At 44.1% G+C, this 22,477-nt stretch overlaps 1 protein-coding gene across 1 annotated transcript in view; it reads left to right on the forward strand.

Moving 5' to 3' along the window:
- The window catches only part of LOC126355375 (uncharacterized), a 63,277-nt gene that overhangs the window by 24,692 nt on the left and 16,108 nt on the right, over nt 1–22,477 (forward strand). Inside the window, exon 2 of the mRNA XM_050005670.1 lies at nt 783–979. Coding sequence (XP_049861627.1) covers nt 832–979 — 148 coding nt within the window. The 5' untranslated portion in view covers nt 783–831. The remainder of the gene's footprint in view (nt 1–782; nt 980–22,477) is intronic.

Raw genomic sequence — 22,477 nt, forward strand, 5'->3', positions numbered from 1 at the left:
CGACAGTCTGGTTTCTGTTCGCAAGAGATAAAAAATCACACCCAGCGACAGTATGATGGCCGTTCGCAACACTTCCCAAAAGACACACAACACGGAACACTCACTGTAAATCACTCACTGTAAAACACTGCACGAAAATGTCGGCACAAAGATGACACTCCCTAGCCAAGGGCAGATGGGGGGGGGGGGACCTGGAGGAGGGGGAAAACAAGGAAGGAGGAGAGGAAAAAAGGAAAAAAAGGGGGGGGTTGGTGTATGAACATGTACAAATTATAATATTACTTGTCTTTGGCTGAGATGAGCGGGTAGGTGCGAAGCCGTACAGGTATCAACGCTAAGAGCTACTAGTTGTGAGACAAACTATCATTGAAGTAACTGAGGTAGCAAAGACTGTAATGACTAGCTCCTTAAGAAGTAGAAACTAAGTTGCTTGGTTGTCGACTCGGAATCAAATGGGCTGAATCTAGAGCGGTGCTGGTAGAGCTGCACAGCGCCGGCTAGAGGGCGCTGTCGTCGGTGTCTGTCGTACTGCCAACCTAAGAATTTGCACCTATGCCGTGGCATCGTAGCTATCGATACCACAAACTGCTTGATGGAAAGAGAAGTTGTACAAAGAAATGAATTTACACAACTCGTCGTATAGAACTCTTTCGATCAATCATGAAGATAAATCGGAAAAAAGGAGAAAGGAAATGCAGGAAAGAGGAAAAAAAGTTATATATTGTCGTAACGTTACCTTAACACTGCAATCCAATATAACGCAACATTCCAACGCTGTGCAGGTGCGTGTGTCCGAGAGGCATGTAGATCGCTGAGCGGCAGACCGGCGAGATGGCAGCGACGGTGGCGGCACCGGCGGAGATGAGGCGCGAGGTGCGCCAGCAGCGGGCCAAGATGTCGCTGCGCCGCAAGAGGGCGCTGGCGCCGCTCCAGCAGCAGCAGGTCAACGGCCTCTACGTGCACTCCAGCCCGCCCAGAGGTACGCCCACGCCCACGCCCACGCACGCTCACCGCCACCACCACACGGAGGCAATGCTGCTCAGCTACGGATACGAGATGGGGGCGCCACGAACACTGCCAAAAAAGGGAATGTAGTGTACTTACCACTGATATAAACGAGCGTCCCATTTACATTGTCTGACAAAAAAGAAACACCCAGAAGACATGGTTGGATTTCACTGTATCTTCGTTCACGGTGCGCATGTAAGTGATTGGAGGTGCAATTCTCTGTGCGTGTAGAGCAGTCGTCATAGCGCACTAGCGTTGGTGGTGGTGCTGTTAGCAGGCGTGGTAGGGTATACACGATGAGTCACTTAAAACTTGAACAGAGGACATTACGGAAAAAGAAAAGTATTACGGGCGTGCGGTTTTCGCAGAACTGATTGGTACTCTGGGACTTGTGCTGTCAGCCAATAAATATATTGTAATAATACTTAGAAAGAGCAATTTTGGAAATTTGTAGTAAGATCTTATGGGACCAAACTGCTGACATCATTGGTCCCTAAACTTATACACTACTTAAACTAACTTACGCTAAGGCCAACACACATAGCCATGCCCGAGGGAGGACTCGTACCTCCGAAGGGGGGGGGGGGGGGGGCAACGTGAATCGTGACTGACAGGACACCCTTAGACCGCGCTGCTAGGAAGAGTATATATTGTGCGAAAATATACTTTTGTAAGTGGAACAATGGTTACTGATACTAACAAACTAAAATCAGGGAAATTAGAATGTCAGTGGTGTTTGTAGCGTTACTACAGTGCGAACCGTTTACGAGATGTATTTTCGAAAGTTTCCACACCGACACTTGTTTGTAGCATTCGACCTGCGTAGTTTCTAGGTACAATGTTATTGTATCTGCTCATAGTGTGCTTGTGTGTTCCTTGAGTGCACTGCGACTTGCTTGACAGTGTTTGTTGGAAGATTCTAGTGCGAGTCACTTACGCGATACCGTATTTTTATACGTTCTCCCACCGACACCTGTTTGTGCCATTCAAACGGCAAAGTTTATAGGTCCGATGTTGTTATGTTTGCTTACAGTGTTCTTGTCTGCCTTGAGTGCACTGCGACTTGATAGTCTTTTTTTTTAGCGTGTGACAGTCCGAGCAGTAGGTCGTGAGTAGACAATGAGATTTACCAATGCACGAAAAGCCGACATGTTCACGGTGCAGACAGTGAGTAGGAAGAATGCAGTTCGCTCTTGTATGGTGTATGCGGCAAGATATCCCAATAGACGTCAACTATCGCGGATCCCGGCAGATATTTATCAGCCCCTTCAACCAGTTACGGCAAAGTGGTAAACACCTAGAAAGCGTAACGGAAGGAAACTAGTGACAACGAAGAAAGGGAAATTAATGTTCAAAAATGGTTCAAATGGCTCTGAGCACTATGGGACTCAACTGCTGTGGTCATTAGTCCCATAGAACTTAGAACTACTTAAACCTAAATAACCTAGGGACATCACACACATCCATGCCCGAGGCAGGATTCGAACCTGCGACCGTAGCAGTTGCACGGTTCCGGACTGCGCGCCTAGAACCGCGAGACCGCCGCGGCCGGCGGAAATTAATGTACTTGCTGCTGTTTTAGTTGGTTCGCACGTTAGCTCCAGCGCAATCGCACGAGGAAGTGGCACGAATCAGGCAAGTGTCCTGCGCACTCTCCATGTTCATAGGTTTCATCTTACCACATCTCTCTCTATCAAGAGCTCTATGGAAACGATTTTGAGAATCGTGTTAACCTTTGCACATGGGCATTAAGACAGCATACTCCAGATATATCATGTATTTCGTTTTCCTATCGTGGCAACTTAAACCGCCGAGACATGCACTATTGGTCTGTTCATAATCCTCGTTAGCTTTGACAGGTGGAACGTCAGCGTTTATGCAGCGTAAACGTATGGTGTGGGATAGGGAGCCATCGGCTCATAGGCCAGTGTTTCATAGACGGAACACTGCACAAGTATCCCAGCCTCCTAAGAGACCATCTTCCACAGACGCTAGAAGGCGTTCCTCTGTAAACTAGGAGGAACGTGTGGTACGAACTTGATGACTGTTCAGCCCATAGTGCACGAAGTACTACGGCATTTTATCACGAATTTTTGCCAAATCGTTGGGTTGGAAGCAGAGGACCTGTGCCTTAGGCGGCTTGTTTACCGTATTTGACGCCTGTAGAAGTCGTTGTGTGGGGAAAGCTGAAAGACGCTGTCCAAAAGGTCTTACCAACTATGCTCGGTGATATGCAACGACGTACTGCTGCAACCTGCTCGGATATCTCTGCTGAAATGGTAGCACGTGCGCAGCAGCCATTCCATACCAGAGTGAAAGCATGTATTCCCGCTGTCCGTGGTCATTTTGAACACAATCTGTGATTGCCAGTTGTGTCGTCACTGGTAAGAATGCACGTAACTAGCGTATGCACTAGCGTTGGTCTTTCGCGTGTGCTGTCACAGGTGTTGTACAGGTGTTTGCGCCGGAACTTTTCAAATTAAGATGTCTCGTAAACGACTCGCACTGGAATCCTGCAACAAACAGCACTGATATTCTAGTTTGTCCTACATTTAGTTTGTTCGTGCCAACATGCAATATTCCATTTACAAAGTGTATGTTTGCACAAAAAATACACTTTCCAAGTATTATTACAATCTGATGACTGGTTTACGAGTCCCTGTCGACCAACCCATTTTGCGAAGACCCTGCATCAATAGCACTCTCCACTTTCACAATATTTGCGGTGCAAGTTTTAGGTGATTTTCCCTGTATAAGTGGCACGAACAGCGTCAGATGTTAACTGACCACTGTGGAGGACACGGAGATGCCATATACTCGTAGTTACATGAAACAGCTTTTTTCAGCATTTGACATATTGTAGTTTGAAAGGGATCTCAGTGTGGTTGTGATAGAGGTTTGCAATATCCAGATTTGTGCGGCATTCGGATGTGACAGAGGCGCGATACTGGACGGACTTTCAACGTTAGGATAGATGTACTCGACATCAAGGTTCCAGTCGAGTATGACTGACCACCATAAGGGAGGATCGAAGTATTGAGAATGAAGCACATCATAGCCTTGTCACACGTACGCCTGGAATTCGAGAAGAAGTAATTGAGTACCTGCAGCACTCTGCGTAATCCCGCGCCATTGGCTGGATACCAGCAGCAGCCAGATTATTACAGTCCCATACGTGGCCTGCCATTAACACTACAAACATCTGTGTTTGCAGAGGTGCTGTGACGGGCATGCATACAATGCTGAGATACACTGAGGTGACAACAGACATGGAATAGCTTCTAATATCGTGTCGGTCCTACGTTTTCCCGGCATAGTGCAACAGTTCGACGTGGCACAAACTCAAAAAGTCGTTGGAAGTTTTCTGCAGGAACACTGAGCCATGCTGCTTCTTTAGCAGTCCCTAGTTGCCAGGATTTTGTGCTCCAAATAACTTCTCGATTATGTCCCATTAATGTTCAATGAGATTCACATCTGACGTTCTGGCTGGGCACGTCATTCGCTAGAATCGTCCAGAATGTTTTTGAAACCAATCGCGAACAGCTGTGGCTCGATGGCACGACGCATTGTAATCTATAAAAATTCCGTCGTTGTTTGGGAACATGAAGTCCATGAGCGATAGCAAATGGTTTCCAAGTAGTCAAGCATAACCATTTCCAGTCAATAATAGATTCAGTTAGATCATAGTTTTCAGCTCATCCCATGTAAATACAACACAAATCATTACTGAGCCACCACCACCTTGCACAGTGCCCTGTTGACAGCTTGGTCGTTGGCTTCTTGGGGTCAACACCACACACGAACCCTACCATAAGCTATTACCAACTGAAATTGGGACTAATCTGATCAAGCCACGGTTTTCTAGACGTCTAGGTTCCAACCGATACCGTCAATAGCCCAGGAGAGGCGCTGCAGGTAACGTCTTGCTGTTAGTAAACGCATCCGCGCCAATCGTCTGTGACCATGGCCCATTAACGCCAGATTTCGCCGCGCTGTCCTAACGGATACGTTCATCGTACATCCCGCATTGACATCTGCTATTATTTCGGACAGTTTTGCTTGTCTGTTAACACTGACGACTCCACGCAAACGCAGCTATTCTCGGTCGTTACGTGAAGGCCGTCGGCCACTGAGATATGCGTGGTGAGAAGTAATGCCTGAAATTTGGTATCCCCGGCGCACTCTTGACACTATGTATAACGGAATTTGAACTCCCCAATGATTTTCGAAATAAAACGTCCCATGGGTCTACCTCCAACTACAATTGCGCGTTCAGTATGTTAATTACTGCCGTGCGGCCATAATCACAATGGAAACCTTTCTACATGACTCACCTGAGTACAAATGATAGTTCCGCCAATGCATTCCTCTTTTCTACCTCGTGTACGTGATACTAACGCTATCTGTATAGGTGCATATCGCTATCCCATGACATCTATAACCTCAGTGAATGCCATCGTATCGGGGATGAGTCGTGGTCTTGCACTATCCCGGATGACCATTGTCGGCCGGTATGGCGGCGACCTGGGGAGACATTTCATTCTTCCAGTGTTTTGAAGAGGCACAGCGGTGCTACTCCTCGTTCAAAAATAGCACTATGGGACTTAACATCTGAGGTCATCAGTCCCCTAGAACTTAGAACTACTTAAACCTAACTAACCTAAGAACATCACACACATCCATGCCCGAGGCAGAATTCGAGCCTGCGACTGGAGAGGTCGCGCGGTCCCAGACTGAAGTGCCTAGAACCGCTCGGCCACAGTGGCCGGCTTACTCCTGGTGTCAAGGTGTGAGGAGCCATCGCGTATGGCTTTAGGTCACTCCGATGATCTAAAAGTACATCACGGACATCCTCCATCTTCATGTGTTACTTCCTATGCTACAGTATCGTGGTGCCATTTCCCAACAGGACAACGATTGTCTACACATGTGTCCTGTCTATATGAACTGTCTGCATGATACTGAGGTATTCCTGAGGCCAGAAGGATCCTCAGATCGGTCCCCAACAGAAAATGTGTAGCACCAAATCGGACGTGTGCTCTCTCCTAGTGCCAGTACACAGGATGGTGAGGACCCGTTACAACAGTTGTGGGCAACCTTGCCTCGTGAGAAGCGGCACATCGGGACGATCCGAGCGCCGTGTCGTCCTCAGCTGAGGATGCGGATGGGAGGGGCGTGTGGTCAGCACACCGCTCTCCAGCTCGTTAGGATGGTTTTCTGTGACCGAAGCCGTTACTATTCGGTCGAGCAGCTCCTCAATTGGCATCACGAGGCTGAGTGCACCCCGAAACACGGCAGCAGCACATGGCGGCCCTGATGGTCACCCATGCAAGTGCCGGATACGCCAACAGTGCTTAACTTCGATGATCTGACGAGAACCGGTGTATCCACTGTGGCAAGGCCGTTGCCCAGATCTTGGTATTATGATACCCTTCAAAACCTAAGCAGTGCATGCAACAGGCCAGACGATATGCTACGTGATCTAAGTGATCTCGTGTTACCACCTGCTTCCTAAACTTGACTCGATTTTTTTATCACTGAAATAACATCACATACCCTCTCAACCATTCCCTTTGCGTGCTTCTCTTTCTTTGTCAGGCAGTGTATATTTACGAACCGTAATAACTTTTTGTGCAGAAGCAACATAAAATACTTATTACCGTGTACCGTTCACGTAAACATGGCGTTACTAGAAACATAACACAGTGCCCGTGGTAAAGCAACTCGTCCATTTGCTGGAGATAACAGTAAAGAAACTGATACGCAAGGAAAATGCACACTGATCACTCAGTCAACGTCTTTAGTTGAAGGTTTGCGTGAGTACTCGTTCAATATACAGCAGCGGAGAGAAGGTTAAATGCAGTTCATCGATGGAGAATATATGTTTGACAACACAATGTTGTCAGTAACAAATGTAAAGCATTTGTTAAAAAGATTTATGTTGCCAAAGACATCAGTTACAAATCTACAGGGTGTAGCAAAAATAGCTGACGCATTTCAAGTGTAAATAAATTCCAAATAAATTATATGACAACTTTAATTTCTTTCTCATCTGAAAGTACATAAAATGTCAAAATGTCATTTTTGTTTCAGTATCCACTTCTTCTTAAAAATAATGGCCGTTAACTGAGTGCCGTAGTTGCGTACATACTGATAAAGGCGTTCACGAAAGTTGTCCATCACTCGGCTGATCACTTTCTGTGAACTGGCGGCCACTTCCTGTCGAATTGTGTGTCTTAGTTGTGTAATGTTGGACGTAAAATACACTTGAGATATTTGCTTCGGCACTGTAGTGAGCTCTAGCAAGCCCAGATTTACTACTGCCACATGGTCAAGGGTTCTGGTGGCCCGAGGTAACACAGACTGTTTTGTTTCAGTGCGGATCCAGTATTACGAAAGTTGTTGAACCATCGGAGTATGTTTCGAACAAGTGCGGCGTCTTATTGACCAAGCCCAAAGTGCACTCGAGAAGCTCTCTCAGCAGTGGTCATTGATTCGTTGTTTTTGATAAACGTTTCCACAACAAAAGCGCGATGCTCGCCTGTCAAGTTCATGATGACGACTCAAAGCAGAATATTACCCCCTCTCCAGTGCTCCCTCCTTTTCGCTACTTCCCTCCACCGTGCAGCCCCTACTCAGCGAGCACACATTAAAAAACACCTCAGTGTGTACGCAAAAACGGCACCCATGTAATGACATTAACCCTTAACTCACGAGGTGTGGTCTCTCAGAGCGATCAAAACGCTTTCCTTGCCATTGCCACTTTATATCCTCTCTACTTTGACCATCATCAGTTATTTTGCTCCCCAAATAGCAAAACTCATTTACTACTTTAAGTGTCACATTTCCTAATCTAATTCCCTCAGCATTACCCGACTTAATTCGACTACATTCCATTGTCCTCGTTTTGCTCCCTCTACTCTTCTTAAATTGTGAAGCGTACGATCTTTTCTTGTCGGTTACGTTATCGCCTCCTGTGTTTATTGATTACTGTGTTACTGATAGGTGCTGGCGTCTCCTAGACCGCGCCTCGTGAATTACGTACCTTTTTTCTTCAGTACGGTACCGTATAGCTCAAATTTGTTGGCACGAATGAGTCATTTTTAAGTTTCCTGATTTTGATTAAATTGTTAGTCGGTTCATGGTGGAAGGAGTCAGTGATATACAGGGTGTTACAAAAAGGTACGGCAAAACTTTCACGAAACATTCCTCACTCACAAAGAGAGAAAAAATGTTATGTGGACACGTGTTCGTAAATGCTTACTTTCCATGTTAGAGCTCATTGTACTACTTCTCTTCAACATTAATCATGGAATGGAAACACACAGCAACAGAACGTACCAGCGTGACTTCAAACACGTTGTTACAGGAAATGTTCAAAATGTCTTCCGTTAGCGAGGATACATGCATCCACCCTCCGTCGCATGGAATACCTGATGCGCTAATGCAGCCCTGGAGAATGGCATATTGTATCACAACCGTCCACAATACAAGTACAAAGAGTCTCTACATTTGGTACCGGGGTTGCGTAGACAAGAGCTTTCAAATGCCCCCATAAATGAAAGTCAAGAGTGTTGAGTTCAGGAAGCGTGGAGGCCATGGAATTGGTCCGCCTCTACCAATCCATCGGTCACCGAATCTGTTGTTGAGAAGCGTACGAACACTTCGACTGAAATGTGCAGGAGCTCCATCGTGCATGAACCACATGTTGTGTCGTACTTGTAAATGCACATATTCTAGCAGCACAGGTAGAGTATCCCGTATGAAATCATGATAACGTGCTCCATTGAGCGTAGGTGGAAGAAACTAAAATGAGCTCTAACATGTAAATTAAGCGTTTCCTCAAGACACATGTCCACATAACATCTTTTCTTTATTTGTGTGTGAGGAATGTTTCCTGAAAGTTTGGCCGTACCTTTTCGTAACACACTGTAGAACAAAAAATAATCGAAAAAGACGACGATTTTACATTATCTAGTGACCACAGTTCTGCTTTCGAACAGGAGTATCATTCAGAGGAAGAACTTCAGGAAAGTTATGATGCGGATCTGTCTGTTTCTTCAATGGAGTACGTAAAGTTAAAATCGTACTATTAAAATCTAATGTGTTCTGAGTGGTGATAAAAAAAAAACGTAGCTCCCAGCAATGAATATCAATTTGGCAGACTTTCTTTTTGTACCTATCGGGTGGAATTTTTATGCGCAGATTTACGCCCTGGAATTTAGTTTTATTTGTAAATTTATTTGCTGCAGAGATTGTATAATTTTTCAGAATGTAAAATTCAGTACTCTAACAGTCAATTCATGTGCAGTATATAAAAGAACCACAAAATTATTCGCTTTTGTGTGATAAATAGTAAAATGTTGCGGGTTTTGTTTAGTGCAATAACATAAACTAGAAGCATTTAAACAGCACTTAAATAATTGTAAAAATAAACGTTATATGGCGAACCATGGACCTTGCCGTTGGTGGAGAGGCTTGCGTGCCTCAGCGACACAGATAGCCGTAGCGTAGGTGCAACCACAACGGAGGGGAATCTGTTGAGAGGCCAGACAAACGTATGGTTCCTGAAGAGGCGCAGCAGCCTTTTCAGTAGTTGCAGGGGCAACAGTCTGGATGATTGACTGATCTGGCCTTGTAACACTAACCAAAACGGCCTAGCTGTGCTGGTACTGCGAATGGCTGAAAGCAATGGGAAACTGCAGCCGTAATTTTTCCCGAGGGCATGCAGCTTTACTGTAAGGTTAAATGATGATGGCGTCCTCTTGGGTAAAATATTCCGCAGGTAAAATAGTCCCCCATTCGGATCTCTCGGCGGGGACTACTCAAGAGGATGTCGTTATCAAGAGAAAGAAAACTGGCGTTCTACGGACCGGAGCGTGGAACGTCAGATCGCTTAATCGGGCAGGTAGGTTAGAAAACTTAAAAAGGGAAATGGATAGGGTAAAAGAAAATTCGGATTAGGTATTAAAATCGATGGAGAAGAAATAAAAACTTTGAGATTCGCCGATGACATTTTAATTCTGTCAGAGACAGCAAAGGACTTGGAAGAGCAGTTGAACGGAATGGACAGTGTCTTGAAAGAACGATATAAGATGAACATCAACAAAAAGCAAAACGAGGATAATGCAATGTAGTCGAATTAAGTTGGGCGATGCTGAGGAAATCAGATTAGGAAATGAGACACTTAAAGTAGTAATGGAGTTTTGCTATTTGGGGAGCAAAATAACTAATGATGGTCGAAGTAGAGAGGATATAAAATGTAGACTGCCAATGGCAAGGAAAGTGTTTCTGAAGAAGAGAAATTTGTTAACATCGAATATAGATTTAAGTGTCAGGAAGTCGTTTCTGAAAGTATTTGTATGGAGTGTAGCCATGTGTGGAAGTGAAACATGGACGATAAATAGTTTGGACAAGAAGAGAATAGGAGCTTTCGAAATGCGGTGCTACAGAAGAATACAGAAGATTCGATGGGTAGATCACATAACTGATGAGGAGGTATTGAACAGGATTGGGGAGAAGAGGAGTTTGTGGCACAACTTGACTAGAAGAAGGGATCGGTTTGTAGGACATGTTCTGAGGCATCAAGGGATCACCGATTCAGCTTTGGAGGGCAGCGTGGAGGGTAAAAATCGTAGAGGGAGTCCAAGAGACGAATACACTAAGCAGATTCAGAAGGATGTAGGTTGCAGTAGGTACTGGGAGATGAAGAAGCTTGCACAGGATAGGGTAGCATGGAGAGCTGCATCAAACCAGTCTCAGGACTGAAGACCACAACAACAACAACAACAACAACATGGCATAAATTAGAAATTTCATGGGAGTTTTGCCTTAAATCTCTGTTTAAACATAGGGGTCCCAGAGACTCCACCTCGTGGTATACGTTACAGAAATGTCACCTCGCTAATTATGGGTTAAGTTTATATACGAGGAAGTAATAACTGTAAATATTTCATTTAATTTCAGAATAGAATGAAATGAGCCTTGTCATGTGTTTGCGTTGGAATTTATTTAGCCTGAAATATCTCAGCAACTTAAATTTCCTTCTCTCTGGCTCTATCAGACTTCTCTTTAGTTGTATCCCGTATTATTTTTAATTAGTTTCGTGATGTAACCACTGCATCTGATAACGCGTTTCCTCAGATTACTTTCTTCAATATTTTGCGGAATTCGTTGTGTTGAGCTATGCCAACAACATAGGTGTTCAAGGCTGGCAGATGTAATCCCCTTCCAATCTTGTAAGATACTGTTATTCCCAGACTAATAAGTGCCTATTTTTTCAACCTTTCTATCTGAATTATTTTTTGCTCATTACAATTAACAATATGATAATTTTAGAAAATAATCTGTTGACTTTTATTCATATTATGTAAATATCACATATCTTCGAATGTCTATAAGGACACACCGTTTTGGATTATTGGTTACAGTCATGTACTAAAATTTAATAATCAACTACGTGCAACAACAGTAAATTTCTCAACTTTCCAGTAAAATTTTCCTCATAGGAAGTATGCGGAGGTTATTCAGAAGCATTCTCCAAGATCCTCTGCTCATCTCCCGAAACATCAGAAATTTACAGCTCTTTACATATTTGATAATTGTGTCTCCAAACAGAAGGCATACTGTATTTATCTGTAGCGATTTTTTTGTGTCTTTCTATACCGTGTCTTGTTTTGGTCCATAATTGTATTATTTTAATTTCTACAAAGGTCTATTGGCATCTTTTACAGTTGGAGGAAGTTTTGTTTCTACTTGCTTGATGAGTGTGTCTTTTTTACGAGTGAAGTGTCATCTACATATGTTGTTACATTGTCGCCTACTTCAGAAGAAGTGATCTGAAAGGGAATACTATACTTTATCAGCGGTAAACTTCTGCTCGCACCTTACTACAACCTATTTGGACTTTATTTCTAGACATTCATTTCCGTTTTCCACAAATTATTTTGTCATCTCTACCTTACCCCTTATATCACAAGAGCGCGTGCGTGTATTAGTTTTCGTAGGAAACACGACCACATGTGTTTTAAAACTGGAGGAACGAACCACACAATTTTATTTGCTTATCTGGTCTTGTTATAACATGAGCTACGAAACATGTTGTTTCTGCACTGCTGGAGCTACACATTGCAAAGCTTTCTGTCTTATTCAAAACGTTATTTTCACTCTAAAAAAAATAGTTTGTGCTCTTCATAACTCTTGCTGTTTTCGATAATACCTATCGAAACAACTCCGCCAGCAAAACCACACGTAAATCGCCTTTTTAATTCTATACAATTAAATACAGTTCTTTTCATCTCTTAGTAGTATCGCCAAATATTTTTAATTATTTGAAATTTGTGCTTGAATCCAAGGCCATCAGAAACCGACTGAAAGAAGTCATGCATCCAAATGTATCGTTTGACAGTTTCAGCGTAACGGTCATTTTGAAGTGCTCGTGTACACATAATCATACGTTTCACTATTAGCAGAGCCGCGCAGAGTGGCCGCGCGGTTAGAGGCGCCATGTCACGGATTGCGCGGCCTCTCCCACCGGAGGTTCGAATCCTCCCTCGGGCATGTGTGTGTGTTTGTGTGTGTGTGGGTTGTTCTTAGCATAAGTTAGTTTAAGTAGTGTGTGAGTCTAGGTGCCGATGACCTCAGCAGTTTGGTCCCTTAGGAATTCACACAAATTTTCACTATTAGCAGTTCGTACTTTGGGGAAGCAAGTATCCGATGGAAGCGCTAATTGACCTAGAATGCGCTGCGAACAGGACACTAGACAAGAAGTGTCGCTTGCAGTGAGAGATAGAGTAATAAAACATCAGTATAATCGGTGTTTGATCGATTCAAATTCTTGTGACTTTCATTGCCGATGTATGTCAAAGTAAATAATACCAAGTTTGACATAATTTTACGAAGTATTTCTCGAGATATTTCATTTTTACGCAAAATTTAGAGCCACTATAAACAATACCTGCAAACTCGAAATTCACAGAGCATGTGTCTTTTAATGTGAAACCATCATACTAACAGGAATATTCTCCAAATTATTGTCAGAATGCGATTTTATACTATAAACATATGAAATATCGTAGGTCAACTATTTGTTGGTATTCGAATACAGCTTAAAATTTACACCACCATTTCCAGTTATGGAATTAATAAAGCTGTGCCCAATTTTATAACATTTTAGGGTATATAGAATTTTACACTTACTCTGTTGGAAGTGAAGGTGTGTGATGCAGCTTGTGTGATTCAGCACTAATTTAGTAACATTTATTGGACGAGAAGAATGGAATTTTTATGGTGAAACGTCCCCTTAGAACAATTTATACAAGACTGTGCTTAAATTGACACACAATATATTTTTGGCGCAACGCAATCTCACTTCCAACAATCCCTACGAAAGAATGGCCCTGACTATCATTAACCTATACGTTTCACAAATCACTTACCTCACAAAAATCTTCGTTGCTCAAGCTACTGCAATACAGCGAGCGCCACTACTGCCAGCTAAATAAAAGATTCAAACTACTGAAGGCACTAACTGCTGATAGGCATAGTTAGCAAATGAAAGATTTTAATAGAGAACAAACAATCTATTTACCTCACTAGTCATAATATATATAGCAGTTCATGACACCAATTCTCACAAATTTCAAAACTCCGCCATCTCTCTCCCCACGTCCACCACTGCTGGCGGCTCACCTCCAACTGCCGCAACGCTACGCGCTGTTAGCATCCAGCTGCCGCTGCTCAACACTGCAATGGCAGACAACAATGCAAACTAAACACACACTGCGCACAGCACAGCCAGTGATTTTTCATAGCGAGCGCTAAGCGGCGTTACCAGTAAGAAAACCTAAACAGCCTGCTTACAATGGCTTCACTGGGAACTAGTTCAGAAATAAAATACGCCGCTTTAGCAAAATTCCGAATCGATAAGTTATAAACTGGAGGCATTTGTAGCTACGAGCCAAGTCACGGCCGTACTTATAAATGTTGAGCCACATGCCATCTGTTCCTGTTATGCCTATAGGAACACTGCGTCTATAGGAGCACTGCGTCTCGATTTTACAATGCACGACAGCGTATGAGAAACCTTCAGGCCTGGGATGACGGTATCAGAGTTTATTGTTTGACAAGCTGAGACATGGTCGCGAATAAAGTTAATCATTCATGAACTACCGAATTTCTTTAATTCTAGCCAACGATCACAAACAAATTGTCAGATTATTTCTGCCCCTAATGACCATCTCATATCTCTCTTGACAAATGAAGCGTAATACAACTGCTGCACAATACACTTCCTGTAAACAAATAATTATAAAATAATGAAAAGTATTAATTTCATATATATAAGAAATTCATACCGAAAAATATGATGACACATACCTGAATAAAATAAAAGAACCCTTATCTTACCCTAATATGATCAAGCCAAAGTGGTATTGTTGGAATAAACAGCATTAGCTTGGTGTTGTTCAGCAGGTATAATACAGTGCAAGCCAGACCAAAATGCCAGGAAAATCATAATGTGAACGGCTTGGTTCTCGCAGCAAAGAGGGGCACAGTTGCGACGAGAAAAATGTCCTCGGAGTCTATCACGGCGGCAGGTTCGAATAAAATAGTCCCGGTTTTTAAGCCGCGTCAGTTCATACAAAATACTAGAGCTTACGCTGGCTGTCTCCGCTATCGTCGTCAGGAATAAAAACCACTGATAATATTGAGATCTTGTGTTTGTCGCGACTAAGGGAGGTGGGGCAATTCATCCTTCTGCTCAAAAAAACCAATCCAGAACGATGTGAGCTGTGTAAGCCGGAGCCCTGTCGTTTTGGAAAACAGCACCATTGGATTGATCTGATCAGCCAAAATGATAACATAATCCTTGGCGGTAAATCGACATTGCGGAGCAACAATGGGACGATGGAATACCACAATATGGCTGCACTTGTTTCATTCTTGGAACGAAAACTCGACCAGAAGTTGGAACAGTTTGCAACAAGACTCATCCGGCCAGGTGACTTTCTTGCATTGCTTCATAGTCCTGGTTATATGGCTTTGGTTCTTCTTTTTCTGGGATTTTCATCACTGGTGATTGATTTTGGAATCCCAGCTTGCAATGAAATTTCCAACTTATGGAGCTTCGTTCATGTTTTGTTGGTGCTGAAAGGGTTCGCGAGTGCGACATTCAGTTCTGCAGAGACTTTTGTAGTTGTCGTCCTCTTCAATGACCGTCTGTCTCGATCACTCAACACACATTTCCGTCCGCGATGTGACTTAGCGGATGTTGTTTTTCCGATTTCCCTGTAAGAGATATAAGTTTTCGATTCGGTGTCTCTTGAAACAAAAGAGTTCCGCTCTCATGGTTGCGAAAGCACCTACGTACGAGCACGAAGAATTTGCCCACTTTCGAATTCAAACAGTTGGGGTATAATATACATAGAACTACACAACTAACACTTGTAATATATTGAGGACGTTCCACATATTCCGTTCGGGGTGAAACACAATTGCGAAACCTAAGGGCCTTGCTAAATCTGCATGTACGTCCAAGCACGCCTTTCTCGAGGTGATTCCAAATTTTTGTCTATCCGCAATATACCTGCATCCGCAACCATGCCCTGTAAAAACCTTGAAGTGCACCATTCAAGCGTGTAGTGAGGGAAGAATGATTGAACGCCTCTATGGGTTCTATAATTAATCTCATCTTGTCTTTGTGACTACCACGTGAGCGACGCACGATAATTTCCTGAAAGAATAAGACTTCCACTCTGCAATGGACTGTGTGTTGATATGAAACTTCCTGGCAGATTAAAGCCTTGTGTCGGACTTTATCGATCGTAGGAAAGTGCTCTACCGACTGAGCTATCCAAGCACGACTGATGACCCCTCTTTCACACTTCCGCCATTACCTCGACCCCTACCTTCTAAGCTTCACAGAGATTCTCCTGCGAAACTTGCAAGATTTGCACCTCTGGAAGAAAGGATATTGCAAAGACACGGCTTAGCTATAGCCTGGGGGATGTTTCCAAATGAGACTTTCACAATGCAGTGGAGTGTGCGCTGATATGAAACTTCCTGGTAAATTTAAACTGTGTGCCGGGCCGAGACTCCAACTCGGGACTTTCACCATGTCTGCGCAATATCCTTTCTGCTACGAGCCCTAGTCTTCCAAGTTTCGCAGGAGATTTTCTGTGAAGTTTGTAAAGTAGGAGACGAGGTACTGGCGGAAGTAAAGCTGTGAGGACGGGTAGCTCTGTCGGTAGAGCACTTGGCCGCTAAGGCCAAAGGCCCCAATTTCGAGTCTCGATTCGGCACACAGTATTGATCCCAGGAAATTTCGTATGATTCCTGAAATTTTGTAAGGAGGCTTTCAAGGAAAAGTTTGCCTCTTTCTTGAAGCGTCTGCCAGTTCAGTTTCTGCATCGTTTCCATGATACTCTTCCATAGTCAAACAAACCTGTGATAATTCATTCTGTCCTTCTCTGTATATCTTCAATATCCTCTATAAGTCCTGTTTGGCATGAGTTTAACGCACTTGAGCAATAAAAGAATGGGTCGATGCGAATATTTAGTAAGTAATCTACTTTATAGATCCCTGTATTTTCCCCTCTACCCTATCAATGAACTGGTCTGACAACTATCTTCCTAAGGCTGATCCTATGTGATTTTTCCGTTTCACCTCTATACAAATTGTGACACCATGTTGAGAGTATCATTAACCGATTACAATTCTGACTCCCTGGTTTTGTACTTATAGGGTACTACGTTTTTTTCGTTTTTGTGAAATGCACAGTTTTTTATTCCTTAATATTCAAAGCAAGTTACCAATCTTTCCAGCACTTTGAAATCTTATCAAAATCTGACTGAATACATGTGCAGTTTTCCAGGCAGTATTTCATTATAGATAAGTGCATCATTTATGAAAAATCTGTCGTTAATGTTAGTCTCCAATGACTTTAATATACAATATGAACAGGAAGGATCCCAGCACACTTCGTTGGGACATACCCGAAACAGCTGCTGCATCTATCAATGACTTTTCATCCGAGAGAACAAGCTACGTTCTTTTTACTAAGAAATATTGAACCCAGTCATAGTACAACTAACGTACTTTCAACGATAAGTATATGTGTGGTACTGAGTCGAATGCTTTCCGGATGGCAGGAAATACTGCATCTACCTGACTGCCTTGATCCATGGCTTTCAGGATAGAAATGTGAGTTGGTTTTTACATGATCCATTTTCGGAATCCGTGCTGCTTGGTATGGAGGAGTTTATTCTGTTCGAGATAGCTCATTACGCTTGTAGTAAGAATGGGTAACAAGGGTAGTTTGTGGCAGTTTTGTGGATTAGTTCAGGTATCCTTCTTGCATAAGGACATCGTATTTTGCTCGAGGTATCTACGATATGTCATTATTTAAAGAGGGCCAACAGCTGTAAGTTAGGTGTAGAAACTTATAAGAATACCTTCAAGTCTATGAACTTGGCTGTAGTTCAGCTGTTTCTCAACACTACTGACTCTAATATCTACATTACTCATTTCTGAATTACTGCGAGGATAAAACTGGGGCTGTCCTCCTAGATTTTCCTGTGTAAAGGAGCATTTGAAAATCGAAGTTCAGCAGTACTCTCCACACTTTCAGTTCCTGTCTCATCCAAGAGTATCTGGACACTAGGCCTGGTACCACTAACAGCTTTTACAAATGACAATAATTTATTTGCGATCTATAAGAGATTTTTAATAATACACTCCTGGAAATTGAAATAAGAACACCGTGAATTCATTGTCCCAGGAAGGGGAAACTTTATTGACACATTCCTGGGGTCAGATACATCACATGATCACACTGACAGAACCACAGGCACACAGACACAGGCAGCAGAGCATGCACAATGTCGGCACTAGTACAGTGTATATCACCTTTCGCAGCAATGCAGGCTGCTATTCTCCCAGGGAGACGATCGTAGAGATGCTGGATGTAGTCCTGTGGAACCGCTTGCCATGCCATTTCCACCTGGCGCCTCAGTTGGACCAGCGTTCGTGCTGGACGTGCAGACCGCGTGAGACGACGCTTCATCCAGTCCCAAACATGCTCAATGGGGGACAGATCCGGAGATCTTGCTGGCCAGGGTAGTTGACTTTCACCTTCTAGAGCACGTTGGGTGGCACGGGATACATGCGGACGTGCATTGTCCTGCTGGAACAGCAGGTTACCTTGCCGGTCTAGGAATGGTAGAACGATGGGTTCGATGACGGTTTGGATGTACCGTGCACTATTCAGTGTCCCCTCGACGATCACCAGAGGTGTACGGCCAGTGTAGGAGATCGCTCCCCACACCATGATGACAGGTGTTGGCCCTGTGTGCCTCGGTCGTATGCAGTCCTGATTGTGGCGCTCACCTGCACGGCGCCAAACACGCATACGACCATCATTGGCACCAAGGCAGAAGCGACTCTCATCGCTGAAGACGACACGTTCCATTCGTCCCTCCATTCACGCCTGTCGCGACACCACTGGAGGCGGGCTGCACGATGTTGGGGCGTGAGCGGAAGACGGCCTAACGGTGTGCGGGACCGTAGCCCAGCTTCATGGAGACGGTTGCGAATGGTCCTCGCCGATACCCCAGGAGCAACAGTGTCCCTAATTTGCTGGGAAGTGGCGGTGCGGTCCCCTACGGCACTGCGTAGGATCCTACGGTCTTGGCGTGCATCCGTGCGTCGCTGCGGTCCGGTCCCAGGTCGACGGGCACGTGCACCTTCCGCCGACCACTGGCGAAAACATCGATGTACTGTGGAGACCTCACGCCCCACGTGTTGAGCAATTCGGCGGTACGTCCACCCGGCCTCCCGCATGCCCACTATACGCCCTCGCTCAAAGTCCGTCAACTGCACATACGGTTCACGTCCACGCTGTCGCGGCATGCTACCAGTGTTAAAGACTGTGATGGAGCACCGTATGCCACGGCAAACTGGCTGACACTGACGGCGGCGGTGCACCAATGCTGCGCAGCTAGCGCCATTCGACGGCCAACACCGCGGTTCCTGGTGTGTCCGCTGTGCCGTGCGTGTGATCATTGCTTGTACAGCCCTCTCGCAGTGTCCGGAGCAAGTATGGTGGGTCTGACACACCAGTGTCAATGTGTTCTTTTTTCCATTTCCAGGAGTGTATTTTGGAGCGATAATCTTTGAGGACTTCACACGCTGCCCTCCAGGCAACCAAACGCGCTTCATTCAGCATCACTGTCTTAGTCCTACCCTTTGTTTTACACTGCGGTGACAAAAGTGATGGGGTAGTGATATGCACATATACAGATGGCGGTATTATCGCATGCACAAGGTAGAAAAGGGCAACGCATTGGTGGACCTGTCGTTTGTTCTCAGATTATTCACGTGAAAAGGTTTACGATGTGATTATGGCCGCACTATGGTAATTAACAGATTTGGAACTCGGAATGGTAGTTGGAGCTAGACGCATGGGACTTTTCATTTCGGAAATCATCAGGGTGCTCAACATTCTGCGACCCACAGTGTCAAGAGTGCGCCGAGTTTACCACATTTCAGGCATTTCCTCTCACCATGGACAACACAGTGGCCGACGGTCTTCATTTAACGACCGAGAGCAGCGGCGTTTCTATGGAGTTGTCAGTGCTAACACACAAAGGACAGTGTGGCGAAATTATGGCTTAATGGGCAATGGCAGCAGACGACCGCCTTTGCTAACAGCACGACATCGACTGCAGCGCCTCTTCTGGGCTTCTGAACATACCGATTGGACCCTAGACGCCTGGAAATCCGTGGCCTGGGCAGATGAGTCACGATTTCAGTTGCTGTGAACTGATGGTAGTGTTAGCGTGTGGCGTAGACTCCACGATGACATGGACCCAAATTGTCAAAAAGGCACTGTGCAAGCAGGTGATGACTTCATAATGGTGTGGGCTATACCGAATGGACTGGGTCCTCTGGCCATTCGGCTACTTGGAGGCCATCTGCAGCCATTGATGGATGTCATGTCCCCAAACAACGATGGAATTTTTAGGGGTAACAGTGGGTCATATCACCGGGCCACAAATGTTCTCGATTGGTTTGAAGAACATACTGGACAATTCAAGCGAGTGGTTTGGTCACCCAGATGGCCAAATATGAATTCCATCGAACCTTTATGGGACATAATCGTGAAGTCAGTTCGTAAGCAAAATCGTGCACCCGCCTTACTGTCGCAGCTGTGGACGGCTACAGAGACAGCGTGGCTCAGTGTTTCTGCTAGGCACTTCCAACGACTGGCCGTGTCCATGCCACGTCGAGCTGCTGCATTACCCCAGGCGAAAGGATGTATCCCATGACTACTATGCATTAGTCTGTGTTTCTTTAGAAGTTCCTTTGCAGTGACTGTGTATCATGGAGAGTATCTCCCATCATCACCTGCCCTACAAGGTACATATGTATCAAGTGCTTGGTGAAATGCTCTTCTACCCTTGAGCCACAGTTCTATTTTATGCTCATGTCCTGAGCTAAAAGTTTCATGTTCCTCAGTGGGATATGAAACTATTGGCTTTTTATCTATTTTATTGAATTCATTGTTTCTGATAATGCATCAAGGTCACTGATACTAGTTTCGATGTGGAAGTCCTGAAAAGGTCAAATGTGTTTGTCCTTCTGGAGCCAATAAATTAGTCATGAGTGGGCTTCTCAACTATCTGTTCTAATTAGCTTTCAGAGAAAGCATTAGTAACGTTCCGCAGGGCATATTGTCAAGCTCACCACCTACAAAACTTATTTTCCTAATTGAATAATCATCCAACAAAGTCTCCACTGAAGGCTTGTCCAATGGCTGTAGTATGGCTAGAGAACTTACGTACTAGCGGAGGTTTTCTCTCAAATTTTTACTTGCACTTAGAAGTCAATCTGATGGTCATTAGAAGGATCCTGTTGCAAGTTTATGCCTATACTTGATACTGTATCTTGCCCAAATTATCTCGAATACAATTTCAATTCGTAGCTCTGTGGATTTGAGCTTCTTGATTACGATGAAAAACTCGATATACCCTTCAATTGTCCTCAAAAATTTCACTGCCATCAATTCTGGGTTTTAACCAGCTTTCTGTACGTAGTTTCGTCTCAATTCCACTACTTTTTAAGAGCATTTCAAAATCTGGCACTTTGATTTGAATTCTTCGTCATTTAAGTACTAGGGCTTTAATACTTACGAATGTACGGAGAATTTCTTCCGATCTTACGCTCTTACTTCCAGGGCTCCTATAGCAGTCGTTATTTGCACTGGGAGAAGAGCGGCCTAATCTGAAAAACCCCTGTGTGCATTACACACACACACACACACACACACACACACACAGTAAGATATCTGAATAGCATCCTCTAGTGTGTGCGCAGCTGACCCATTTAGGAGGACTCTACAGTTGTCAACCCTACCACTAAAGGCTAACAAGTTGCAGTCTAGCTAGTCACAGACTCTTCGAAGTCTCTGTATAAAGCCTTCCGTTCGACTCAGAACCACGGCATCACGATCAGTTCTGGGAACAGTGTTGAAGACTGTGAGGTTCATTGAAACCGTGAACAAGGCTGATCTTCCCATCTTTCTCTACCACTCACTGGCATGTCTCAAGTCTGACCTCGGAGACGATAAGTAGTGTTTCAACATGCGCCAAAATCTGCAATCAATTTTGCATTTTCCATGTCTTGGCAGGCGCTACAGAAAGTGAAATTAGTCTCACTGATACAGTCACGGTTTTACTGGATGACAGAAATTCGAACTTTTTGATTGGGGGTTTTTATATAATACCCTGAGTTCACCTTTTTCTCACCTTTACAGGGCGCCTAGCCCTACCTCTTATGGGCCACTCATAGTCAAGTGAACAAGTAGTGATAAATTTTCTACTTCCTGTAGATGAGACGAGATCTGCATGAAAGTGCAGCAGAGGAGCTACTTGAAATTTATTTGCCGTCTCCGGTACAAGTCTCTACGGCGGCCTTCCAATACGACCGTTTTCAGCTGCTTCAAACCATTTGTCAAGTCAGGGCGATTTCCAGTTGCTTACGAAAGTCAACTAGCTGAACCCGTGTTCGAGAACAACTTACACAGTTAGGTTGCATTGTCATCGGTGCAAAATTTTACACAACACTAAATAAGGAACTTTAACTTAAGCTTGCTAATTCTTCTGTTATTTCCCGATCTGTTAAAGTAAAAAATTACCAGTTCATTTAAGAATCTAGGCAGTTTATATGCAAAACGAGATTTAAGACAACAGAAGGAAGAGGGCAAAAGTTACTGATTTCCTGAAACACATTTGGTCGCTAACGACCTGTAAACAAACGTAAATTTACTGCAAATGCAAACACTATAGATTCCTGTTGAAAGGAAGAAACTAAATTTAACACGATATGTTTGTTCTAATATGTGTTACAGCAACTAAATCACAAACGCCCGTTTCTGCGGAATATGTTAAGCATAACAGTCTTAACTTC

Source organism: Schistocerca gregaria, chromosome 3 (genome assembly GCF_023897955.1).
Source record: "Schistocerca gregaria isolate iqSchGreg1 chromosome 3, iqSchGreg1.2, whole genome shotgun sequence".
NCBI classification, from domain to species: domain Eukaryota; kingdom Metazoa; phylum Arthropoda; class Insecta; order Orthoptera; family Acrididae; genus Schistocerca; species Schistocerca gregaria.